The 27,224-nt window shown below is 37.1% G+C and overlaps 2 protein-coding genes across 2 annotated transcripts in view; one reads left to right on the plus strand and one right to left on the minus strand.

Moving 5' to 3' along the window:
* Positions 1-481: 481 nt before the first annotated feature.
* Positions 482-11,395, plus strand: LOC127624595 (probable low affinity copper uptake protein 2). The gene is made up of 4 exons (XM_052099383.1): positions 482-672; positions 1,940-2,006; positions 5,680-5,947; positions 6,329-11,395. The coding sequence occupies exons 1-4, from the start codon at positions 667-669 to the stop codon at positions 6,492-6,494; spliced, it is 507 nt and encodes a 168-aa protein (XP_051955343.1). The 5' UTR covers positions 482-666; the 3' UTR covers positions 6,495-11,395.
* The window catches only part of LOC127624591 (protein Niban 2-like), a 36,005-nt gene continuing 19,607 nt past the window's right edge, over positions 10,827-27,224 (minus strand). The window contains exons 6-14 of the mRNA XM_052099375.1: positions 24,681-24,796; positions 21,254-21,358; positions 20,401-20,563; positions 18,020-18,207; positions 17,673-17,828; positions 17,216-17,329; positions 15,273-15,380; positions 14,987-15,098; positions 10,827-12,758 (exon numbers count right to left, since the gene is read on the minus strand). Of these exons, the coding sequence (XP_051955335.1) occupies positions 11,716-12,758; positions 14,987-15,098; positions 15,273-15,380; positions 17,216-17,329; positions 17,673-17,828; positions 18,020-18,207; positions 20,401-20,563; positions 21,254-21,358; positions 24,681-24,796 (2,105 nt within the window). The 3' untranslated portion in view covers positions 10,827-11,715. The remainder of the gene's footprint in view (positions 12,759-14,986; positions 15,099-15,272; positions 15,381-17,215; positions 17,330-17,672; positions 17,829-18,019; positions 18,208-20,400; positions 20,564-21,253; positions 21,359-24,680; positions 24,797-27,224) is intronic.

Here is a 27,224-nt window from a genome sequence, read left to right on the forward strand (position 1 = left end):
TCATTAATCTGGCCAGAAAGAGAGTTAGAACAGACCACCACATTTAGTGGCTGAACCTCTTCCACCCACTGAAGAGCCAACTGTATTGCTATCATTTCTGATGAGCTATATATATATATATATATATATATATATATATATATATATATATATATATATATATATATATATATTTTTTTTTTAATTATTATTTATTTATTTATTTTTTTTGTCTTATTGTGTATTTCTATACTTTATTTTCTATCCAATTTTGATTCTATTTCTATTTATTTTATTTATATTATTTATTATTATTGTTGCTGTTTTGCATTGTTGTGCACTGGAAGCTTCTGTCACCAAGACAAATTCCTTGTATGTGTACGCATACCTGGCAATAAAGCTGATTCTGATTCTAATTCTGATGTAGAGTGGCAGCCGTAGGACTTCAACTCCCAGAATCCTCCGCGGTACATATAAATATAAACCCTCGTGATACGGCACAGTACTCATTTGTTTGGGCTGCGCGCGACTCTTATAAAGACAGATACAAATGCGGCGAAGTTGGCTGTTGATGCGTGCAGGTGGTTATGATCTTGCGTTCCTGCCATAACGAACGTTTATTCTCTCTTATATGATAAAGTTACATCGTCCTGAACTCATCTTTAGGGGGTTGCACGCGAGTTCATCATGAATGTAAGTTGTGCAGAAGCCTGCACTCAGAACACGTAACATCAATATTTAATATCTAGCCTATGTATAACTTATCCTATGTAAATTGCTGTCAATTTACCATTGCAGTGGTTTTGGTGTTTCGTGCTATTTCCTCATTATGGACATCCTTTTTAACGCATTAGTAGCACACGTTGGGGTTGTGTTATATTAATGCAGTTACTGAAGTTTTCAGGGGAGTAACAGCTGACAGCTGTGGACATTTTTGTTCTGATGGCTACTTTTTGTTCTAAGGCTAATGTTTCTTTAAGCAAATAAAAGATGCATTCATTCAAGAAGATACACAGCTGCTCTGCGATAACACTGGGAATTCCTTGATACTGCCCCAGCTTATCAAAAGGCACTTGTCTCCATTTGACCAATGCAAAACTATCAAGAGAATATCAGATATGATATACAAGACACAATGTGTACTCTATAGCCAGCCTACAGTAGATTTCTTCAGTGCTTGGATTGGATGGGATTCTTTCATTTTACTCCTGAAGACAGACCTGCAGATTTGCTCATGATTATAGCAGGACATGGAATGTTGTTGAAATGGAGTAACAGTGACCTCCTTGTCTACCTTTCGTTCTCGCTATACTTCCTGCATTACAGTTGTTATTACAAGTTTTTCTGACGTTGCAGTGTGTGTCAGTCTTCCTCGTGCTGTTTCAAGTAATGTGACTGTCACAAGTTTCCTCACTTGTCCTTTTAGGACCAATCTTTTTAAACTGTTGCACCTGTAGATGTACAGAGCACATTATGGCCAAATCAAATAAATCTGCTATTCCATTCTGATCCTAATCTGTTTTATTTTGAAGTTCGGCCATGTATTTCAAAAAGAGGTTCTACCTCTTGTAATTCAAGCAAATCAAGCATAAGCTCTTATGAAAAACGCTGGAGCAATTTAGATTGTAAATGTTATTTTAAAGCAAATTAGAACTGGATGGATTTGGATTCTTGTGGTGTGGATAGTCTTAGTAGATAATGGATCTATTACAAACTTGCAGCAAATGCAAAGTACAGCATTGATAGGCAGGATTATGACAGCACTGTTTTGACAAGCTAATTGAAGTGTTGTGAACTATTATATCTTGATACCTGTTTAGACGCTTCCCATGGGATGATGTGATAATCTGTGGTGTGAAACCAACCTTCCCTTAGCAGCTGTGTGAAGTTGAGTCAACAGAAATAAGTCACTAATTATAAGTCTGCTTATTGTGTACTCCTTGTTCTCCACCCTCAACAGATGCACTTTGAAGGGTCCAGTAACGTCACCCTGTTGTTTGATTTCTGGAACGTGCACGGGCCTGCAGGTACATGGGAGTTACAGACAAGACCGAACATGATTATAGCATACAATATACAGTGTGCGTACATCTTCAATATGACTTATCAACAATTCATCTGGATTTCTTCTTATTCAGAAGTTGTTTAACTTGATTTTCATTTATGCTAATTAAGGGTAATAGTGAAATATGTACGTAAAGTGCACAATATAAACACTACAATGTAATGACATGTGAAAGCATGCCCCTTGATTGTAATTGAGTTTACATGCATGACTTTCTTGTATCCATGGAACACAAAAGGAGATGTTAGATGTGGCCTTGAATGTACCTACATTACCGTCACCATCAGTAGACAATGGTGAGCTTTGAATATACCAGAAAATACGGCCAATCAGTTCATATAGTTTTGACATTAGGCTCTTCGTTAAAGAAATGTCCCACCTTCATAGACAAGAGCTTAAAGGAATGTTACAGGTTCAATAGAAGTTAAGCTCAATCGACAGCTTTTGTAGCATAATGTTGATTACTACAAAAATTTATTTCGACTCGTTCCTCTTTTTTTCTTTTAAAAAAAAGCAAAGAGCGAGGTTCCAGTGAGGCACTTAGTATGGAAGTGAATGTGGCCAATTTTTGAACATTAAAATACTCACTGTTTGAAAAGTATCGCCACAAGACAAACCATATGCATGCAAACAATTTTAGTGTGATAAAATCACTTAAAAACCTTTTCTGTGTAAAGTTATATCCAATTTTACAACTTTGTTACCATGACGATGTATTGTCAACAAACCCTAAAACCACTGTAAAAATGACAATTTAAACAAATTCAGAGCTCAAATAATACACAAGATTTAACAGAATTAATGCAAATGCTTTTATAAAATGTTAAGCTTATTTTTGGTTAAACTAGTGGTCGACCAATATGGATTTTTTTAATAGCCGATTCCTTTATCCAGAGAGCAGTGTAGCCAATAGGCCGATACAATGCCGATATATATATATATATATATATATATATATATATATATATATATAAAACACAATTTAATATAGTAAGCATATAATTGCTAAAATAATTAACTCTTATTTAGCACTATATTTACTCCATTTCACACAAAGCTTTAACTTTGTAAAAAATAATAAAAATTATTATTTTTTTTTAAATGGTATATAGCAGTTTCTTCTGTTTAGACACCACATTTTTTTTTATTTATTTGCAAGAAGGAAATAACTGTACACATTAGTCCAGCAACCATGGATGTCATGTCCATGTTAACAATTGCATTTTCTCAAAAAATACAGAATCAAACCAATTGTACATGCAGTCCACAGTGAATAAGAGATTTACTTATAGCGCTATTACTTTAAAGTTGCACCAGAGACTATTTAGCAGCGATGGGCCACTTCTATTAAAATGACTGGGAGAAATTGGAACGCCCAACTGCATTCAACGGATGTAGATCGGAAGTCCCGCCTACAGGTAAAAGAGCCATTGCCATATAGATACAGACATCACCTGTCAATCAACTTGAGAACGCGCATGCACATTCGATTTTAAAGATGGGAAAATTTAGTTTTTTAGCATAATCTGAGGTAAAGAAGCACCATTTATGATACCAGTGTTGTCAGATTTTACTGCTGATTTGAAATATGTTCTTTGATCATAATCTTGACCAACCGTTTTGGAGATTTCAGTCTTTCCCCATTCAAGTAGATGGGAGCCCTCCAAAAATTGGCCACATTCACTTCCATTGTAAGTGCCCCACTGTAACCTAGATTTATTTTTATTTTTAAGAAAAGGGAAATGAGTCTGAATTAACTTTTGTGGTAATCAACATTATGCCACAAATGCTTTCGATTGAGATTAACTTGGAGCTGAGAGAGCCAAATTATTATTTGATAATTATAATTAAAGTATAATATAATTAGCCAAGATATTTGATAAACAAATTAACTTATCCATGGATCGTAGAGTTATGTGAGCACTGATTCCATGTTGATCTGCTTGTATTTAGCATGACCTAAGCATGTCATTATATAACAAACATTTTGCCTACATTGTTTACACCCTGTATAATAATTTAAATGGAATTTAAAAAGCTACAGTGAAAACTTAAATGGAATTTCTCATAATTTACTCTCCCATAAGCCATCCCAGATGTATTCGACTTTCTGCTGCAGAATGCAAACAAAGATTTTTAGAAGAATGTCTCAGCCCTGTAGGTCCATACAATGCAAGTGAATGGTGACAAAAACTTTGAAACTCCTAAAAGCACATGAAGGCAGCATAAAAGGAATCCATACGGTTCCAGTGATTTGCCCTTGGAAGCAATTCAATTGCTTTTGGGCGAGAACAGGCCAAAATGTAACTGCTTTTTCACTGTACATTTTGCCATTGCAGTCTCTAGGTACAATTATGATTTCAAGCTCGATTACACTTACTACTGCATGATGCATGTGCAAAGCACTAGATGGTGCAAAGAAGTGTAATCAGGCTTGAAATCATGATCGCCAATGAGACTTATGTCAAGATTTTGGAGTTGCATTTCAGTCTGTTCTCACCAAAAAGTAATTAATTTCTTCAGAAGACATGGGTTAAACCACTGGGGTTATATGGATTACTTTTATGCTGCCTTTAAGTGCTTTTTGGAGCTTCAAAGGTTTGGTCACCATTAACTTGTATTGTATGGACCTACAGAGCTTCATTTGTGTTGCGCAGAAGAAAGTCATTCAGAAAAGTTATTTGAAAGTTAATGAGATAAATTTCATTTTTGGGTGAACTATCCCTTTAATTGGTGTATGGTGAGAAATTCCGTTTGATTTAACAAGACAATACATGTAATTTTAGTCAAATTTTGAAAAAGTATGATTTTTTTTTTGTTTGTTTTTTTTAAGTAAAAATTACGATTTACCTTATAGTTAATGGTAAAAAATGTGTATTCCGTTTAACAAGACAATACATGTTCTTGAAATAAACTGTTGTTAAAAGTACGATGGCAAACAACAATTGACCATTCCTTGAAGTCCCTGTGTGACCCATCACATTTGATCACATTTGATTACATTTTATTGAAATATTCGTTTTTTCCTTCCCTTTGATGTCTGTTGTGTACATTGGGGTGTGTTGTTACATTTAATCTTTTAGTTATTGTTTATTGTAGAGATGCACTAATACTATTTGGTACTACTCGTATCGCGCCAGTACTTGGAGAAGGTAAATACTCTTACTTTGTATCGGTATCTTCATTTTATATATCCAAGTACGAGTTCACTGACATAATGACATGGTTGCACTTGTCACAATTGCCGCTTCTAAAACCAGAGTGAAAAATTGTCAGAAATATGGCGGTTTAAACTATTTAAACCAAGCATGTCGGTTTTCATTTTATCCGTCTTTACATGATATATATGAAGATCATCCGTGGTTTATTTAACGAATAATTCCAAATGTTATAAACTACAATATGTAGTCTGTAAAGCAGAATTTTGTAGTGTAGATTGGTATATAAACCAAAATGCTATCCCATAATGCCTGAAACTTGTTTACTGTATTTCTTTATGCTGAATGTCTGGCAACAGCTGCCAGTTTTTACTGTGAATGTTACGGGATTGTTTTTATTTTGTATATTTTTTTTATACAGTGCAGAGCTTTCCTCTGTTAAACTTTTAAGATCTTACTTTGTCTTTCTCTCTGAAGGGATGGTGCTGTCAATCTTTGTTGTTCTCCTGTTCACTGTGTTCTATGAGCTTCTAAAGGTGTGGAAGATCACCATAGAAAAACAGACACAATTCCCCATTACACAGCCTTCTGGTCCAGTGTCATTCTCTGCTGACCAAGCCTGCTTTGCTCCTGTCATGGGGTGTCAAGGGGGAAGCTCAGATCTGGCCGGCAGCCCTTCGGAGATCTCATTAGCTCCCACTGAGAGTACCACTGCCACTGATAGCACAACATCCACTGCTAAGAGGTAAGTGTTTTCCAAGAACTGTTATGATCAGAAAAAATTGTTCCAAGTGTAAAACAAACAATGAAGATTTGTGTGCGGTTGAGTTCACATTTGCATTGAATCATTTAGCAGACTTTTTATCCAAGCAATATATTGTGCTGGAGCCCATAATAATGGCAATACCGCAATACAGAGTTTCATGACAATAAAGATTCAGTATGTCAAATTTTAGTTAACACAATTGTTAACATGAACTAACAATTAACAGTACTTTTGTAGAATTTATTAATCTTGGTTAATGTTAATTTGTACATATACTATGCCAACTTGGTAGCCTTAACTGTCCCGTCATATTAACTGACCAATTGGATTGTCCATTTTTTTTTTTTTTTCTATCTCTAGTTGGCTTCTGCACGGCCTCCAGACTGCCATACATGTCCTGCAGGTGACACTAGGCTACATGCTCATGCTTTGCGTCATGTCCTACAATGTGTGGATCTTCCTGGGAGTCATTGTGGGCTCAGCCCTGGGATACTTCCTGGCTTTCCCTCTCCTGAATCACGTTTGAGAAGGCGTAAAGATGAAGGAATGTAAAACAAGACGCTACAGCCCGAAAAGCTTGCAAATCTTAATTTACTGAAAACTTCAGATCACAAGCAATGAGGAACTGTTTCGATTTTGTTTATGGTGCCAGATTTGTGAACTTACAAGCAAAATAGTTATTGCTTTGAACAATAAGATGTGCACACCCTCAAGAGATGTGACATTAGGTAGTTTGAACAGTGATGGATTCATGTTTCAACAAAAGTTTGGTGAGAACCATCATGAGAGAATGGTGTGACAACAGGCTAGGCACAGTTTTGTAAAAGTGTTGGTTACATTTTAAACCTCATTGGCTGTGACTCGTTTGGAAGACTGCGTCCTCCGGAGGTCGCTCGCATACGTCATCGAGGCTGTCTCGTTTCAGATAAGCGAGTAGGACATTTCGGATGCAGCCTTCAGTATATGAGGTGTATCCTTCGTGGGCACTCACAACCCACAATTATTTGCTTCAACGGAAATGTCTAAAAACAAATGACGCCAATTTGCCTGTTAATATGCTATTCAAACGCAAGGCATGTTCATTCCCAAGTTGAAGTACCTGAGTAGATGGGTGCAGAGTATTAATTATATTAATATATAATTAAAATAACGTATAATAAACTAAAAGTACACCTGTAAAATCTATTTTCTTGTCTCTTTACATCATTTATAACTCTCCTAAAATGTACCTCATGCATTCCCTTTCAGCGGGACTTTGTTCCCTTCTCACTTAAAGCGCTCGCGCTTGTTAAAGAGTGACGTGCTGTCATAGCAACCATGTCAAGTTACATTTCCGTTTCTCCTACGAAGACCGTCTCTATTAAACAAGGCTTGTTTAAATGAGGACACTTGGTATACTGCAGCCTTCAAAGACCACGTCCTACCTAGCATGCAGCCTTCCAAACGAGACACAGCCTTTTTTTTTTTTTCCCCCACACATGCATGTTGAAGTACTGCAAGATTTGCTAATTAAAGTTAAAGGAATGTTCCGTGTTATACTCAATCGACAGCATAAATGGCATAATGTTGATTACCACAAAATGTAATTTGAATCGCCCCTCTTCTTAAAAAAAAAAAACAAAATTCAAGGTTGCAGCGAGGCACTTACAATGGAAGTGAATGGGGCAAATTTGTGGAGGGAAATGTGAAGCTTACAATTTTATAAAAGCATTTGCATTAATGCTTTTAAAACTTGTATATTACTTGAGCTGTAAAGTATTCATTTTATGGTTTGTTGACATTACATCATCTTGGTAACAAATGTGTAAAATTGGCTATAACCTTACACATAGGGTGGCAACGGTATGAGATTTTCACGGTATGATAACCATCTCATAAAATATCACGGTATACCGTATTACACAATTACTATTATCAGTGAAAACATAAGGGTTATTTTATTTAGCTATTTATTTTTGAGCAAACAATTTATTATAATTGAAACTTGAAACCATTTATTTTATTGAAGTATGTGTAAAGTACTTTTGAAAATAAAATAAATGGAAAAAATAAAAAAGCTAACAGAATTATAATAAACCGAATTATAAACATGATAAAAAATAGCATGTAACTATAACATGTTGTATAACTAAAGCATTACATGTTAAATGAACTACTAAATGAAAAATAACATCAGCTGTGTGAGATTTTAAAGTAATGTCCTATGATTATTAACAGTTAACATACAGGTGCACCACAGCGAAGCCAGACTGCTCCGGTCTGTACCTTTAACTCAGTGGTTCTCAACTGGTTTTGCTTCAGGACAGATTTTACATTGGACATCAAGTGTCGACCTGCCATAGATTAAATAAACATAACCTGTATTTAATGTATTCTGGATTGCATTTCCTTTTATGTTGCATATTGTTCATGGTTTTCCAGTACAAGGACATGTACTGTTCATTATTTTTGTTGTTGATGTCAAAATCTACAGGAAGTTTTCTCTCCCCCTTTTAAAAATTGAAGAGCATATTTAATTATATGGGCCCATTATTATCCCATTTGTTACCTAATATAAAATATTTATACACGTATTACACAGAAGGAAAGGCTCCTCATTACCATGGTTAGGTCAGTGTGCAAGTCTTAAATAATAATAATAAATTAATGTATTTATGAAAAATAAATACTATCTGAAACACATCTTGAAACTTTAACTACAACTGCCACTGTTGATATAAAATGAGGTCTAATAGATTCTACCTTTAGATTATTTCATATGAAACAATCTAAATTGTTTTTTGTCAAAATATAACTCATGTAAAATCCTGAAACAAATTTGTAAAGGTGATGGTGTGTAATTAATTAATTTTTTGGGCGCATAGCACTTGCTCTTTTCCTCCTCAGTGCTGCTTGTCATGTCAGGGCTGCTACTGTTTGAGAGGTTCGAATTGACAATCTCCGTAACACTTTAAACTAAAGTGTTAAACTAGAAAAGTCTCGCTAGAATTGAAATTGGTCACAGTTTTGATGTCTGCGCTCCGCAATATCGAGGGAAGCCCAGTTGTTGAACGCGCGCGCCAGAGGGAAGAGCAGATCATTAGCGCGAGCTCGTTACACTCGCGAAAGTGCAGATGAGAAGTCTTTAGCTGTTTGCGAGATTATTATTAAATCTGCCTCGGCTGGTAAATACTCGATCACTTGGGCGGCCGCCGAAATATCTTCAATGGGAGAAGTTAACATGGCATTGTTATTTCCCTGCTGTCCGTGACCCAGTCCGAATAGACCAGTTGAGAAACACTGCTTTAACTCACACACACACTCTCATGTCAGACCCCCTCACCTCGCTTCTCTCTGACATCTGCTGCGTGTGTGTGGTGGCGCAAGTTGACAAGTCTGACAGACAGTCGAGAAGGAGATGCGCAGGCGCATGTGAGAATCTCCGTCTGGTTACATTTTTTTCTCAATACCGTAGATAAACAAAATGTACATAGTATGATAACCGTCAATTTTCAAACCGTGGTATACCGCTGCAACCTTAGTTACACATAAAAGGTTAGTAAGTGATTTTATCACACTAGAATAATTTTTACACGCATATCCTTTGTCTTCTAGCTATGCTTTTAAATCGGTAAGTATTTAAAAAAAATAAATTAACCCAGATTTATATAAGAAAATGAGGGATGAGTCAAAATCAGTTTTTGTGGTAATCTGCCACAAATGCTGTCTATTGAGCTTGACTTGTATTGAACCCAGCATATTCCTTCAAGCTGGTGTTTGGTGGGAAATTACACAAGTCTTAAACCATGTGATGTTTGTAGTAGACTTCCTAAATGAGTCAAGATCAGGCACACTGGAAATTACATCGGAAAGGGAACACAAAGTATAGGTTGAAAATGAGATACAAATCATGGTTCAATCCATGGTTTGTGCAATGGTTCATTTCTAAAAGAGAGATTTGTGTTTGTGGAATGTTTTAAAATGGGTTTACATGTCTAAATCAAATAAATTGTTGAAACAGTCTTGGATTAATCTGTTGTAATGCAAAGTTGTACCACACAGATTTTAATTCAATGTTTCACACAAAGGCTTTACAACAAATTAAAATTTTATATAGAAGAATACATCCGGTCATTGAATTGGGGAGGTCAGGTCAAATGTAATCATTAATCACCATTCACTTTCATTGTATAGAATCAAATACATTTTGGGTGAATGATCCCTTTAATATGGACAGACATTTACAATGGTTTCAGGGGTGGGTCTATGTCTGCTTTTTACAATCTTGTACGAATAGGACAATTTTATGGACTATAATTTTGTAGCATATTTGTTAAATCATAATAACTTAAACTTATTCAACCTGCAAAACATTTTCAAAATAATTGGGATTTATTTTTCCCACTGCTGACTTACAAAAGAATAAAAGCAGGGTGTAGAAAATGTCACACTGAACACACTTCATTTTAATGAAAATATGTTTCTGTGGGGCTTAAGCAATGTTGCTGCATCAGTAGTTTTACATCAAAACTAAATCAGAATGTTTCAAAGTAAACAAGTGGATGTGAAATAAATTAATAGACTTCTATCAAATCTGAACTGTGAAACTTTTTAAACAGACAGCTGCAATAATCCAATCCTCAACATGCATTGAAGATTGAACAACTAACAGTTTACTTCCTCTGTTACACACAAACACAGGTGGAGGACGCACAGCACTCCATGAAAGGTCACAGCATGTGTGATTGCCAACTATAAAACATTCTAGAGGCACCGAAGGCATATTATGCGATCTGTATTATGCATGGTATGCACAATGCGTTCTAAAGCAGTAAGGTCACTTTGTATTTTTTATAAACCCAAAGTAATCAGACGAATAAAATCATACACTTTAATTTATTAGGAATGCATTCACACAATAATTTTGTAAGTCCTCAACTATGCTCATTCATACCTAGTGTTTGAATATATCCACAGCAAAGGGAATTAAAAAAAACAAAAACTATTTGGTTTAATGTAACTAGCAGCTGGCCCCAAATATCACTGAAGTTTTCTACAACTCAGAGATCCTCTCTAATGCACAATGCTACTTTGCATATACGAGTAGTCAGGTGGAGTCTATTTATACATCTGCATTAGCTCAGAAGTCTCCTCATGACAGAAACTGGAATAATACTAACAACCCTCGCTGATGTCAAGGGATGAAGGAATGCCCCCCGCAACCAAATGTGATGATTTGCACAGAAATAAGGAAATACAGAGCTGTAAAGGGCATTAATAAATCATATTGTGAAACCTCTGCCACATATAATTATTACTGTGGGAGTCATGAGTAAATAAAAAGGATCACATTTTAAAGGCACAAAGGTGTCATATACATGTATACATGATAGAATAATCTATACACACACACACACACACACACACACACACACACACACACACACACACACACACACACACACACACACGGAAAACAAACAAACAAACAAACAAACATGTACATTTCTCATAGCTAAACATCCCAAAACAAGTCAAAATTGTATGCAAGAACAAGAAATAAAATAAATGGTAATTTAAAATAAAAACATAAAAATAAACGGCAACTGGCTGAAATATCAACCGTAAGAGTGTTGCTGGGAAACAAAAATATAAACAAAACAGTCCCTGCAAACACAATTTATAAAATAAAATTTAAATGTGGCTTGGTTTCTGCATTTAAATCTCACTCATTGCAAACAACCATCTTCTGCGGTTTTAATTTTTGATTATTTTCCTGCATCTGAAGCATCACAAGGAGCTTTGATGTCCAAATCAATGCTTGTAGTTTTTACTCCCTCCACCAGAGTTAACGTCACTTGCTCTGCATTCACTGCGTTTAGCCCTACCATGATTGGCTGCGCCTCTCCTTCTTCTACATTCTCATTGGCTGGAGACTGAAAGCCACTGTCATCATGGTGCAGAGGGCTGGAGTTGGTTGATGTTTGGGTGAATTCCTCATCGGTTTCAACGGCACTTTCACTCAGGTTCTCAGTGGGGTCTTCCTGAACCGCAATCTCGATCTGCTGAATGGCACTCTCAATTGCTGACAAGCTCTGCTGCTCTTCTGAGAGGTTTGTCATTAAAGTCTGTCCATCAAATTCATCAGAAGGCCATTCCTTTTTTGTTGGCGATTGCATTTGCACAGTCTCTGTTACTGTGGTGATGTGATTTACCTCATCACCCTCCTCCAGAGGCAAAATCCCATTGGTCAACTGTGAACCAACTTCTTTTAAGGAAGCAGGGACAACAACCTCCAGCACAGGGTTGATGAGGTGTTGGATCTTGTCAATGCTGTCTGGAGGCCCTTGTTCTTCTTTGAATGGAACATGTTCAACTACTTTTATAGGTATTTCAGCTTCAAGGTCCTGTCCAACCTGCCCCTTATTCTCCACTGAGATAGAAGGTTTTTCTGCTGCACAAACTTCTCCTACCTGCCCCTTGTTCTCCATTGAGTTTGGAAGCATCTCTGCAGCGAGATCTTGTTCTACTTGCCCCTCGTTCTCCTCTGGGATGTCGTCCACACTTGGCACTTCCTGGCAAGACTCATAAGGCATTGGAGGCATCCCTTCCATGTGGATCATGGAGACTATCTGCCTGCGTTTCCTGTTGGCACCATCACCCCTCTGCTTCTCTCCTTTTACATCTCCGAAATGGCCAGACCAGTCGATGGTGTTCTCACCCAAAAGGTGTAAGTTAGGGTCACTGTTGGTCAGTGCCATGCTGTCCCTGTACAGGTTATGCCTTCTCTGGACCGCAGCCTCCTTTACAGCTGCAGAGAGATAGAGTAAATGAGCAAGAGACAGAAACAGTGCTGCATATGGTAAGTTATTAAGCTGATTGGTCAATACAGCATTTACAGCCACGTTGAAACACCTGTTCTAGCAACGGTGTATATCATTAGCCACGTTTCCACTGTCGGGCCAAATTAAGGTGTGCTAGTGCATGCCTGGGCCAGTTGTGTTCCCACTGTCATTTCCGGGGCTTAATCATTCCTCCACAGAGCTTATTCGGGGCCAACGGCCCACTGATTACCCTTGGGCCAAAGAAGGCCAACTGGGGATTGAGGCTGGATCAATGTCAAAGGCGGAGTTTAGAGAGATACTCATGATGTGTTTCATTCTAGTTGGATGTGGGATATTCCTACTTGAATTCTCAGATCTTCGATTGCTAGATGCGTTTAAACAACCAAAACTGCAGCGCTCCCATTAGCTTAACTGTAACCAGAGACGTCTCCTAGCAACCCAACTGATAAACAAAGCTGCAATGCTAGCATTTGTGCTAAAGGTGTACGATCATCAAAAGATTTGAATTAATAGTGTTTTGAAAACCTGTTCCTGCAAACTTTTGTTAAACAAGCTTTAATATCTTGTAATGTAGGAACTTTGACTCAATGATTGATATCATTTAATAAAAGCTGAATGTTTATTACAAAATGTTTACATCTCTGGGGGCCGACATGTTTGTGTGATGTCATACACTTGCATCTCAGCAAAAACAATTGTAGACACATTACAAATCTGTTTAGGTACACAATAGACAAAGCGGTGCCCAAAGGAAGAACTTTCCATGGTTCAAGATCATGGACTGTGTGCAAGGACATCACCCCGCTGTTAGTGGAGAAACCACTAAGGCCACCATGGCAGTTAAAGTCGGTAAATTGTCAACGTTATCTTATCTTGTTAGCTAGCTAATGTTTAAATACGATATAAACTTGATATTCTAGATAAGGTAACATGAATGGGTTTTTTTGGCTTGTGAAATGGGTGGGGTGTGTGACATCTGCACCAGGGTGGTATATTAAGGGCAGGTTTTAGGGCAACACTGGAGGCTTTTGGCCCAATGGTGGGAATGCAGAGCTATTTTGGTCTCACAGCTCGAGGTCCAAGGCTATTGGCCCTGGCTAGCACGATAGTGGAAAAGTGGCTATTGCACAGCAACCATATAATTATGGGCCAACTTTTAACTTAACTTATGTCATAAACTATATCTCTAAGCGGAATGATGGCACTTAATGATTTTGCATAAAATAATGCTTTTATTAGGGCTGTCAGTCAATTTGTCTTAAAAATAAAAATTAATACAATTATATGCAGATTAATAATTCACATTAAATCGTAATTAATTGCAGATCAATATTTACTGAGAAAGGAACCCAAAATTAATATAATTTATTAATTATAAATATAAAATACGGTATAATAAATAATAATTCAGATTATTTAAATACATTGCATAATATGAATATATTGTGGCAACAGAAATGTTAAGCATTTTTACAATACAAAAAGTGGCATAAAGTCAAAATATTGTTTGTTTTGTTATCTTTAGACATAACTCTGTTATTAGCATGCTTCCGTCTGAGCTAATTTTTAACTGGTCAGACAGATGCTTAGTGTCTCACTTTGGTTGCGTTGCATTTCACTAGTTTTAAGTGTCTCTAGCCATAAGCGCTGTGTTTTTAGGACTCTGTCAAGTTTTAATAAAGTTTGAAATGCTGAAAACCCTGCACTGAGATCCCATGTGTTCTCAGTACAGCTTGTCTTGTTTTTACAAGACGTGTTTCCTGTACAGCTGGAGTTGACTGCCCCCTACTGCCATATTAAGGTAGTACATCAAGCTTGAATTGATTCGATGGTATTCCTTATTATGGAATTTATGTACAGGGACATGAGTAATTGTGTTTAATTTTTTTAATGCGTTAAATCAACAGCCCTAGCTCTTATTAAAAATGTGGGTACTTCATATTTTCATTGTGTTATTTTAACGTTTTATGATTCTATTTTACAGTAACTTTTACATAAGCAATAAGGCATTCAAAAGTCATGCTATTTTGCGAATATACAGTAGTTATGGCTAAAGGGGTTGCAGGCGCTTGGTTGCATGTTGTCCCTTTAGCCATGGCTATATTCACAGTATAACAAGCACTCTTACATATTATTGATTAAATAAGCAATTATACAATATCCATCTAATGAAATGTGCTGAACATTTTCTTACCCATCAAGATATCCTTGGTGACTGACTGAAGGACCACTTCCTCAAAAATGCTCTCTACTAGTATGAACCTAGAAAAGTCCTCAAAGATGAGCTCCTTGAACTTGGGCAGATCCTAGAGGTAACAGGGATTGTTTTTGTTTTTTTTAAAGTAATGGCAAAGGTCACAAATAAATAGAAAAAGTGGTGGTATTGTTGGACAAGCAGATTCCTTAAAAGGAGGGGATCTGAAATGCCAATAAAAATAGTATAGAACTCTAAAACTCCAGTAGGCACACTCTTTACTAACCGGTGAACAGGATGGGGAAAGCTGCTTCAGCATGTACGGAATGATGATTTGAAGCAATGCCTCCCTGAAGAACTTCTTCCTTACTGTGCTGCTGTCATAGTCATATTTCTGCAGATAGTGAACAAAAGGAATTAGGGGGGATCCATACAATGAGTAAAATGTGTCTGTTTAAAGACACGTTACCAGTTTCATCCCAAAGCAATAAACTTATTACAGAAAACGTAATACAGGGACAATTCCCCTGGAGAATCTTGAGGTTAAGCGCTATACACAAGAGAAAAATGGTTGAACCAACAACCTTTCAGTTGTCAGCACAATTAAGTAACCACAAGACTAAAATAAACAAATAAATACAGGTGAAACTCGAAAAATTAGAATATCGTGCAAAAGTTCATTAATTTCAGTAATTCAACTTAAAAGGTGAAACTAATGTATTATATAGACTCATTACAAGCAAAGTAAGATATTTCAAGCCTTTATTTGATATAATTTTGATGATTATGGCTTACAGCTTATGAAAACCCCAAATTCAGAATCTCAGAAAATTAGAATATTACAAGAAATCAATAAAAAAAGGATTTTAAATACAGAAATGTCGGCCCTCTGAAAAGTATAATCATGCATATGTACTCAGTACTTGGTTTGGGCCCCTTTTGCATTAATTACTGCCTCAATGCGCGTGGCATGGATGCTATCAGCCTGTGGCACTGCTGAGGTGTTATGGAAGACCAAGATGCTTCAATAGCGGCCTTCAGCTCTTCTGCATTGTTTGGTCTCATGTCTCTCATCTTTCTCTTGGCAATGCCCCATAGATTCTCTATGGGGTTCAGGTCAGGCGAGTTTGCTGGCCAATCAAGCACAGTAATACCATGGTCATTGAACCAGGTTTTGGTACTTTTGGCAGTGTGGGCAGGTGCCAAGTCCTGCTGGAAAATGAAGTCAGCATCTCCATAAAGCTTGTCTGCTGAAGGCAGCATGAAGTGCTCTAAAATGTCCTGGTAGACGGCTGCATTGACTCTGGACTTAATAAAGCACAGTGGACCAACACCAGCCGATGACATGGCTCCCCAAACCAACACAGACTGTGGAAACTTCACACTGGACTTCAAGCATCTTGGATTGTGTGCCTCTCCATTCTTCCTCCAGACTCTGGGACCTTGGTTTCCAAATGAGATGCAAAATTTGCTCTCATCAGAAAAGGGGACTTTGGACCACTGAGCAACAGACCAGTTCTTTTTTTCTTTAGCCCAGGTAAGACGTTTGACATTTGAAGCCCATGTCCAGGACCTGTCTGTGTGTGGTGGCTCTTGATGCAGTAACTCCAGCCTCAGTCCACTCCTTGTGAAGCTCCCCACACATTTGAATGGCCTTTTCCTGACAATCCTCTCCAGGCTACGGTCATCCCTGCTGCTTGTGCACCTTTTTCTTCCACACTTTTCCCTTCCACTTAACTTTCTATTAATGTGCTTTGATACAGCACGTTGAGAACATCCAACTTCTTTTGCAATTACCTTTTGAGGCTTTCCCTCCTTGTGGAGGGTGTCAATGATGGTTTTCTGCACAACTGTCAGGTCAGCAGTCTTCCCCATGATTGTGAATTCAACTGAACCAGACTGAGAGACCATTTAAAGGCTCAGGAACCCTTTGCAGGTGTTTAGCTGATTAGTGTGTGACACTTTGAGCCTACAATACTGAACCTTTTCACAATATTCTAATTTTCTGAGATTCTGAATTTGGGGTTTTCATAAGCTGTAAGCCATAATCATCAAAATTATATCAAATAAAGGCTTGAAATATCTTACTTTGCTTGTAATCAGTCTATATAATATATTAGTTTAACCTTTTAAGTTGAATTACTGAAATTAATGAACTTTTGCACGATATTCTAATTTTTCGAGTTTCACCTGTAAATTAAATAAAATGCACTCAACCAGCGCACTTACTTTGAGCACTCGGTCCTGGCAGCGCTGCAAGATCTTGCTGGTATCCTCTCCACTGTTGCTGTCTAGACTCTGGTGGAGCAGTTGTTCAAATGTGTGCACTGCATTGTCCATTTGCTATATTCATTCAAGGGGAATTTTATTATATTTTTTAAATTAGCAACTTTTGACATGTTCCAGAAAATCATACAATTCTCCACTATGCCTGCTGTGCCAGATATTACCACATGGTGGTACACATGAACAATAAAAGTACACTTTTTTTTACAAGGAAAAAAAAACTCCTCTCTAACTATTTTTATCATTCTTGCATTTGTATTTTTTTTCTTTTTTTTTGTCTGCACCAGTGAAATCGAAAAAATGTGCTTCTGCCAGTTCTGCAAAACCTTTTCAAATGAAATTTCTAAAAATGACAAGAACTGTGCATGTTCACAGAAAGAGACCAGAGACTGAGACAGACCTGTCTCATGAGAATCTGAGCTCTCTGGATGAACACAGATGGACTGGAGACGTCAAACCTCTGCTGGAGACCCTCCAGATTCAACATCTCCATCTTCTCATAACAGCTCTGCATCTTTACCGGGTGGAAGGCTAGCATGGAAATCCTATCCATATGCTGGAAATTAGGAAAGAGAGGAAGGAAAGGACTTTAATTGAATTGTGAGATTGTAGAAAAGGTGAACAGACCTTTTAAAACAAGAGTTTTATGTGGTTGCTAAGGACATGAGGTCCTTAGCAAGCCCTAAAATATTAACTTATGATGTAGTTATGTTTATAAAAACAAAAGAAGTGGATCTCACTCCTCACCTCTCCCAGTTTCTCCTTGCTGCTATCGTTCATTGTGTTTTTGCTGACTTCCACCAGTTCACGGAAGAGGATATCCCTCACCTCTGAGAATCCTCTGCTGGTGGGCTCCATAAGGGCCTCTAGGATGGAGTTGATGTAGGGCTGAACGTTGCTCCTCAGAAACTGCTCAGCACGGGGCAACACAAAAGCTTCAAGAGGACAATAAGAGGGAACATTAGCACAGTAAAATTTACCTTATGGATAAACACATGAATTTCACACATGAACACGTTAAATCACACGTGCATGCGCATTTGACGACTGAAATTGTCACATTAATGTATGCCATCAAATCAGAATCATTAAGAGAATGTGTAATGTTCAAAAACTACACAAAACCCACATTCAATTACATATGTCAGACTCATGTGGTTGTGAGAGATATCCAAGTCATATATTAAGCTTTAAAGCCATCATACTCAACAGGCATCCCCTGGGCTGCATCCGACCTGCAAGCCAACTTTTTGAGCTCCGCGTGATGTTGTGAACACTTAAAATTATTGAATGTGTATGGATTTTGAGGTGTCAATTTTCTAGACATTTACGGTATTTCTCAGTATTGATAAACTGCTAAACCGGTATAGAGGAAAAGAAACAAAAAACGTATACAAACAATGAATTAAACAACAAATCTGCAAATAGAAATCACATTATAAGCCACTTTATATGACATGAGTGTGGTGTCAGTATGTACGTGTTTTGATAGAAACAGTTTGTACACACTCTGTCACTTTAAACATGCTCGTCGCTGCCACATCACGAGTCAACAAGTGTCGGGTGACAAACGAGCTCATCAGATATATGCTCGTCACAAACAGTAATAATAGGAAAAAAGGTTTATCCTTCAATATCGGAGTAAAGACATCTCCCAAATGCTTAATTTTTAGATATTTACTTAGCTACATAAAAAACCCTGAAAAGAGGGCAATAGGTAATGATGTCTTTGTAAACATCTGTAAAATCTCAAAGTTAGCATATGTCATAGATCTCACACATGGCCGTAGCCAGCTATGAGGTCATTGAGGTCCAGACCTCTGTAAAAAACAAATGTTGTGTCTGCATGCATGTATAATTTAGTTTGGACAGTTGGACGGATTCTTTAGTGTCCGCAAATACTACAAGAGTGTGATCAAATGGCGCTACCTGAAGCCGAGCAGCGCATTTTGCGTGGGCAGAGTAAAATCAAACATGGTGATCTTTTTTTTTTTTATTATGATTTTTTCTCCTTTGTAAAAATGTTCAGTTCTAATGAACTTTAATTGAAAAAGGTGCACTCAATACTCTTTGTTCATGTAATATCAGAGTTACAGTGACACCTAGTGGTGTGGATGCAGCATCAATCAAAATAAGCATTTTTCAGTTACAGATGCCACTGTAGAAATTCACTATTCACAATCAGCCATGATTCATTTAATCAATGAGTGAAAGTGTCCAATAACAAGAGGGTAACTAAGATTAAGTGAGTAGTAATCAGCTGGTCATGTGATTCTAAAATGTCAGCCCCCATGAGGGCGCCCCTGCACCATGTAGAATAAAACAGCTTTTATATGGTTACTGATATGGGGCAGCTGTGGCTCAGGTTGTAGAGCATGTTGTCCACTAATCGCAGTTTTGGTGGTTCTATTCCTGGCCCACACGACTCCACATGTCGAAGTGTCATTGGGCAAGACACTGAACCCAAAGTTGCTCGCAATGCATGGCAGCTCTGTCGTCATTGGTGTGTGAATGTGTGTTTGAATGGGTGAATGAGACGCAGTGTAAAGCGCTTTGAATAATGCTAAGGTTAAAAAGGCGCTATATAAGTGCAGACCATTTACCATATGACTACAGTCCTCTCATGTGAGTGGTCATGATTTTATACATATGTTTCAAAATTGTAATTCATTTCAACAGGAGAAAAAGTTTTATAAGGGAAAAAGTGCACCTTTAAATAATTAAGAGTCTGGCATAAGGAAAACAATTGATTGTTTTGAATAATATTAATATGTCAACATAGCCCTAGATAAATTAGTTGTTAATTAACTTTTGCTGTTTTTATGTAGTTAATATGAGTACATTTTCAAATGTGCATTTCTGTGACAAAAATTCAGTATTAATATTGTTAACTGCATTTGCGATTAAAACATTATTTCAGTATTATTATTATTTGTTTCTGTCCTTTAAATGTTATATAAAATTTGTATGTATAGAATATGTTGCGTATGTAAGTGTACTTTTGGTGAATGTCTTGACACCACACCATGGACCACACTAATTTTCAAATCTCCCAGTACACGTACAGAACAACATTTGTGTTCTCTGTAGTTTGGTAAAAGATCAGTGTTGTTTGATTGTGCTCTTACCACGAATCTTTCCAGAAACATGCTCTTTGGATGTGATTATCTGGTCCATATCCGTGCGTAGAGCAGCGTCCAGGCGGGGGCTCTCCACCTCACACACCTGCACCAGAGCTTCATGTTGGGTTTGTGTCTGTGCCAGCACCTGCCTGTACACCGCATCAGAGATCTGACAGAGTAAACAAACAATAAACAAAGCTAAGAAATTGTAGCACATAAACACATACACCAACTGCAATCTGACAGACCATAAATGCAACAAACAATCTTCACAAATCAAAAGTGTGGTAATGTTTGAATAGTAATCATTACTTCATTTTCTAAATCCAAGGGAAACACTAGTTTCATCTAAACATTAATGGAGGATACCTTACAATTATAATAAATGTAATCATGGTTTCATCTTAAACCAGCCTAAACTGGTTGGCTGGTCTTATCCAGTTTAATGTGTTTTTAGTTGGTTTAGCTGAAAGGCCCAAAACACCTCTAAAACTTCAATTGAACAGCCAGACCAGGGCTGCGTTTAAAAAAAGGATAGAAAGCTTAAATTGATCATAGAGACCATTGGCAGCAATGGCCTCTACAATCAATTTAAGCTTGCAGTCCTTTTGGAAACCGCAGCCCAGGTTGGTTGACCAATTAAGAGCAGCTGACCAGATTAAGCTTGGTTTACTTTTTTATTTTTTCAGCAGGCATGTAGCATCTCATTTCTCTATGTATTGTAACAGATGCCATTAGTTGCACTATGCAATTGTAACAATAGTTTGCAAATATGACACTTTGTGATGAACTCTCTGACATACATTGTGTACTTATAACTGATCTTTAACAAATTAAACATTTTTATATGAAAACCGACCAGCATCCAGTCCTTCTGTCTCTGTTGCAGTTTTCCTTTTAACCTTGGTGCGATCATATTCCTCAGTTCAGGGTGCAAGGTTTCCATCACAAGGTTGGACAGAATCTAGAAATAAAAAGATTAAAAAATACAAATAAAAAAAGTATTAAGCCTGGAAAACCATTACAGTGTCATTCCACTATAATTTCAAGTAGTTGTTTACATAATGATCATGTGGCACAATTTGAAATCTTCTTAAGAAACTAGTTAATGACACCCTAAAGCTGTCTGATCATACAATTAGCTTTATACTATCTGCATCATATCTCCAATAACCATTTCACAGATGGCACATTCAAAAATGTCAAAAGATTAAAAAAGTGTCACTTTTCAAAGTTAAAATACCTTCTCCTATCCCATCTTAATATGCAGAGACAAATAAAAGCCATTTGAAGATTGATTTCAAGTTTATTTTGTCTTTTCTTTTTATTTTAAGGAGTACACTAGCTAATAAAGTAGATGGTCACAATGCTAACAAACATGGACTCCAATTTTGATTTCAAAAGGGTCTTTCAACCAAGGGATGAAGCAATGAGTATGTTAGTATATGAGCACACATACAAACCAAAACACAGAAACATTATTGAAAAAGAGGCCATGGGGTCAGTGGGTGGGGCTTCTTTTTCACAATCTGTCAGTGATTGTATGGGCCAAACGACTATTAGCTGGTCATCTGTAAAGAGTCCAGCCACACCATGTGCATGTACAAAACTAACACCTCTAAGTCAAACTAGCTGAAATATAAGGGCTGAGTGAGGAGGATACAGCACTCCAAAATTAATCACCATGCCTCACACACAAAAAAAAGTCAATACCTTCTTTATTTCCAACTTTTGGCACTTTCCCCTTGTAAGAGTGCAAGAACAAATGGCACTAACAAGCTTAACACATACACGCACACAGACGCATGCACACGTGTACTTTTAAATTAATATTCCTGGTAAATTGTAACTTGAGCTCTCAAACTTAATGCCTCAAATGCTATCGCATCTGACAGAAATTACCACAGAAATGGATGGAGTATCATATTTTAGCTTTTGAAAACAAACTAAAAAACTTGTTACAGTAAGTGACATAATAAGTGACATTAATAACGTCAGACAAGGAAATGGTGTAATTGCATGGAATATTTTTATGCTGCTTTTGGTCATTTCTTTTTCTTTACAACTCCAGTTCTCATTTACTGTCCGTCTTCCGTATTCAACGGAAGATAGAAATTCATACAGGTTCAGAGCAAATGAGGGCGAGTAAATTCAATAATTTAAATTTTTGGGTGAAATGATGCTTCAAATGAATTTTTTTGGGGGTATTCCTTTAAGACTGAATGAAGAAAATATAGGAGAACACCCAGGGCAAAATAAATAAAATAAGACATGAGTGATAAAACCAGTCTAACAAGAAGAGAGTTCTTGAATGTTTGACAGTTTCAAATTAACAAACAATTCTGTCTTCCAATAATCCTAGAGATCTGGTTGCTGCCCATTAATATGGACATAAAGGGGAGTTTTAACAAATATGCCATAAGCCACTGATTCATATCATGGGAGTGTGTAAGTCATCCATAATCCAACAGGACAGTGTATGCATTAAGGGGCCATATTCACACTTTTATCCACCTGAGGTCCATTTATAATAGTCAAGGCTTCTTGCGACAAAAAGCCATCATTTAAGCTGCGTTCACATTGCCAGCTACTTTGTCGCTGCAATGGTGTGTATGGAGAGTCTAAACAGCACTGTTTCTTTACAATTCATATTATTATAACAATATTAGGATCACGTGAGCTCTACCATCTTCTCTCGTATTGGCTGTCTCTTCCAAAAGTCGCTGTTCATTTGCATAAAGTTTAACATTTCTCATGGTCGTTGCTGGACACGCCCACATCCAGTCACCAACGGTCGCCATCGCTCGTGTTGCCGGAAGTCGCCAGCTCTCATTGAAAATTAATGAGATGAGGTTGTTTTGGTCGCTACGTGTCGCTGACAGTGTGAACGCAGCTTTAGTTTTACGTGAGCATTTTTATCCTCTCTCTGAACATCAAGAAAAACAGTCTTTTTTACTGACTGTTATGTCTACTTTAAATGACCTCTTTTGTGGTTTGCTAACCTTTTTGCACATGGCAAAAGAATGGGAATAGTAAAAGTAAAACGTCCAGATGTGCTGTGATAATGAGAATTGGGTGGTAAAAAGGGCTTAAATGGTCCTAATGCAGGCTTCATTTTCTTTATACAACATGTAATTTCATATTTTTTTTTTGTTGATTGATTTAGGGTTAAAAACAGATGTAAGATCCATAACACACTCCTGTAATGACACTTTCTCAGCTGTCTTTCTGCTCTGCGGTTCAATCTTTATTGAGGGTTGAGGCAGATCCAGATCTTAAATACAGAGAGCTCAGTCTCTTAATGGAACATTGAGTTCGGTTCAGGTCAGATGGAAAGATAATACTGTCTTTGAGTGAGTGTGAGAGAGAGCGATATCATTCAGAAATTGTTATGATTATAACGTCACTACTCTGAGCACGTTGAAGTCAACATGAAACACTGTTTGCAACCCATTTAACATCAATAATGGTGCAAAAAACAATATTTTTGTAACAAAAGCAATCGTTCCACTTAAGAAGAAATTAATTTGACAGCTGGAGTCGTATCGATGAAGTTTATGCTGACTATTTGTTCTGTTTTGGAGCTTCAAAAGTCAGATCACCATCCACTTGCATTTTAAGGACCTACTGAGCCAAGATATTTTTCAAATTTTCTTCAAATGTGTTCTGTTGAAGAAAGAATGTCATATACACCTAGGATATCATGTGGTGAGTAAATGAGAGAATTTTCATTTTAGCGTGAACCAAAAATACAGTAGCAAAAACCTGTTTATTTCCAAGTATTAGAGAGAGAGAGAGAGAGAGAGAGAGTGAGTAAAATTGTAATGTAAAACTAAATAACTATTAGAAGTGTTGGTGCAAGAAACTTATTTTAATAATTGGACTATTAAACTACTACTACAGAAAGTTTATTCAACCTCCCCCCTGTCTGGGACACAGAATAAAGCCTGGATGGAGGACTGGGATGAAAACGGTAAGAACAACACACTCTCACTCTTCTGTAGGGAGGCTCTGATTGCTCCTCCATTCTCAATCTAATCAGTCCATCATTAGAAGTTAGAGTTGGAAGTCTTTTATCTTTTTTAATAGCATCAAGATTTCAAGACTGCCTTAAACTACCCAGATACACTGTAGAAAAAGGTAACAGGAAGATTTGGTCTCTGAAGTGCCACTATTATTGGAACTCTGCATTTTATTTGCAAAGCAGCATGGAAGATGCTGACAGGTGTCAGATGTTGTTTAGTACTCCTCAGACATCCGAATGAATGTGAATGACCTTTACTGACCTGTGCTGGGTTACCACACATCATGTCCCAGGTGCCGTAGTGACCCTTAGCCTGCCTGTATAGCCGCAGGGAGTCAGTGAAAGCCGGTGTTGATACCTTGCACTCTTCTGAAAGTCCTAGAAAGGTTAAAAAAAAAAAGACAGTGTCAGAAGTTATTAACATCTGTTGGGATAACTTGAAAGGGGGTTATACATTTTCCTGGAAAATGTAACATTATCGGTCATGACGGCAAACTACCATGTTACAAAAAAATAAAACAGCTTTATCACCTAAAGCTGACATGACCTGAAAGAATGGAAACTCGGTTCATTTAGTGAAAACTATGGCTACCACCAATTAGGCAGAGAATTTTAGGAGAATCCAGTAGACCTAATGTGAAAAGACAGTTAGGAAAAATATTTAAATAGAGATATACAGTAATTATATGGACTACATTGAATATGACTTCCATGGATGTTGTGCTTTTTTAGCCAAACATGTGAATCTGAGTCAACCGATAGGGTCCTGTTTGTTTTACATTCTACATGAAACAACATTCACAACACTTTACTTCCTTAATGTGATGATTTTTTGGAATCGATTGGATTTTACCATTAATTTCTCTTTGAAATAACATGCACAGATAGATTTCACAAAATAAGACAGGAACTATGCATTATATTCTTTTGTTGTTGACTTTAAAGTCAATCTGAGCAGCTTCTATTTCAGGTGATCTGAGCTCTGTGTCATTTCAGACTAAGATAACCTTTTAGAACATCTTCCCTGTTGCCAACAGGAAGTTAGAGTTGGATCTAGTTACACAGACGGACATGGAAAAACAAATACACAGACATGAGCAAAGGCAAGCTGCACAAACACTCATAAGTCAGGAGCTGGTGATTCAGAGTGTCTTTGCCAGTGTTTATCTGTGTGTACAGTATACGTGCTGAAGTGTTTCGGATTGGCTGTATTTAAGAGAAAGCCACAAAGACAGGAAGTCAGCAGTGACAGATGGAGGGATGGAGTGTGTGAGAGTCTGTCAGGAAAAGGAAACACACTCAATGCCCATTTTTCAAAAGATAGTGAGAGAAAGTGTGTGTGAGAGAGAGAGAGAGAGAGAGAGAAAATGGAAGAAAGTATAACATAACTAGTTGTCTTGGCCTGGGGCTCATGAGAAAACAAGATGAAGTCAGCAGTCTCCGTGAGAAAGTCCCTAGAGTTCTGTGCTCGATACAGTATTCTCAAAAAACAAGAATGTTTTATCTCTTGAATTAAGGTTATTTTTTCTGAACCACACTAGCAAATTTTCCTCTTGATTCAAGCATAAACCACACATTTATTTATGCTTAATGATTTGTTTAAAACGAGAATATATTGCCAATGGAAATACTCTATGCCATAATGGATGTGATGACATGATTGATTTCCAAATCTCCCAGTTGCCAATACTTGCGTTTACATGGACTTTTTTGCTTCAATCGGAATTAAATCAGTATTTACATGAATGTTACAAAAAGTGATCGGATTGATGCGAGCGTTTATATACATCAAGCATCAGATCGGAACTGCTATTGTGACGTGTGTACACTGCACAAACATACATCATTCCCTCACCGTTTGAAGGGGTGTTCACACTTGACTTTGAGCACATACAATTATTTCAGACTTCTCTACAAATGAGGATATGATGCTACGTGTGATGGCTTGTAGTTTTAATAAGCAATACATCATAAATAACAAAAAATATTAAATTCAAAATGTTCAAATATACCATCTACTCATTTTCCAGCAACAATAAAAACATGCAGCTTTGAAATATAAAGCCTTTGAATTAAGCAAAGAGGTCAGTTCTATTTACCTGTTTCATGTGATATCATATGACCTCGCTGCCAAATACCGTATAGTATATGACCAAAACTCCACATACCTTCTGTGTGTTGTGCTGTGGGATGTGACTAAAGTCAGCAAAACTTGTATTTCTATTTATAAAGCTTAATAAAGTGATACTGTGGTTAACATACCAGAGACAAAATCGCAAAGTCAACCAGTGATGGAGAGCAGCTATTAAACACTTGTATAACACTTGTAATACCACTGCTGTGTAAGATGTGTGACGATTGTAACGTTGTACGAAAAACACTATAACATCACTATACAGTATATATTTAATTGTAGGCTATACTGCATAATAATATTAGTTATTAAATAATCACATATGTTTTTTAAGCACAGACTTCATTCACGCCACCAGATAACAATGACTCCATTAACTATGCAACAAGAGAAACAACATATGCATAACAACAAAGAAAACACAATAGTAATAATGAATAATTTGCATAGGTTTGTTTGCCTTGGTTGCTTTCTGTGTTCTCTTTATGAGCTAAAAGCAGATCTTTCATATTGGTGGGATCATCACAGACATTTAGTAATATAGTGACCGAATTAGACCAGAAAACAACACAAAACTATGTAAATCCTAAATGAGAGATGTTTACGATGATATACCGCTGGGTGTGTGCATGCTCGCCGATCACACATCAGACTGGCTGGCATACTGAGATG

Source organism: Xyrauchen texanus, chromosome 31, assembly GCF_025860055.1.
Source record: "Xyrauchen texanus isolate HMW12.3.18 chromosome 31, RBS_HiC_50CHRs, whole genome shotgun sequence".
Taxonomy (NCBI): Eukaryota; Metazoa; Chordata; class Actinopteri; order Cypriniformes; family Catostomidae; genus Xyrauchen; species Xyrauchen texanus.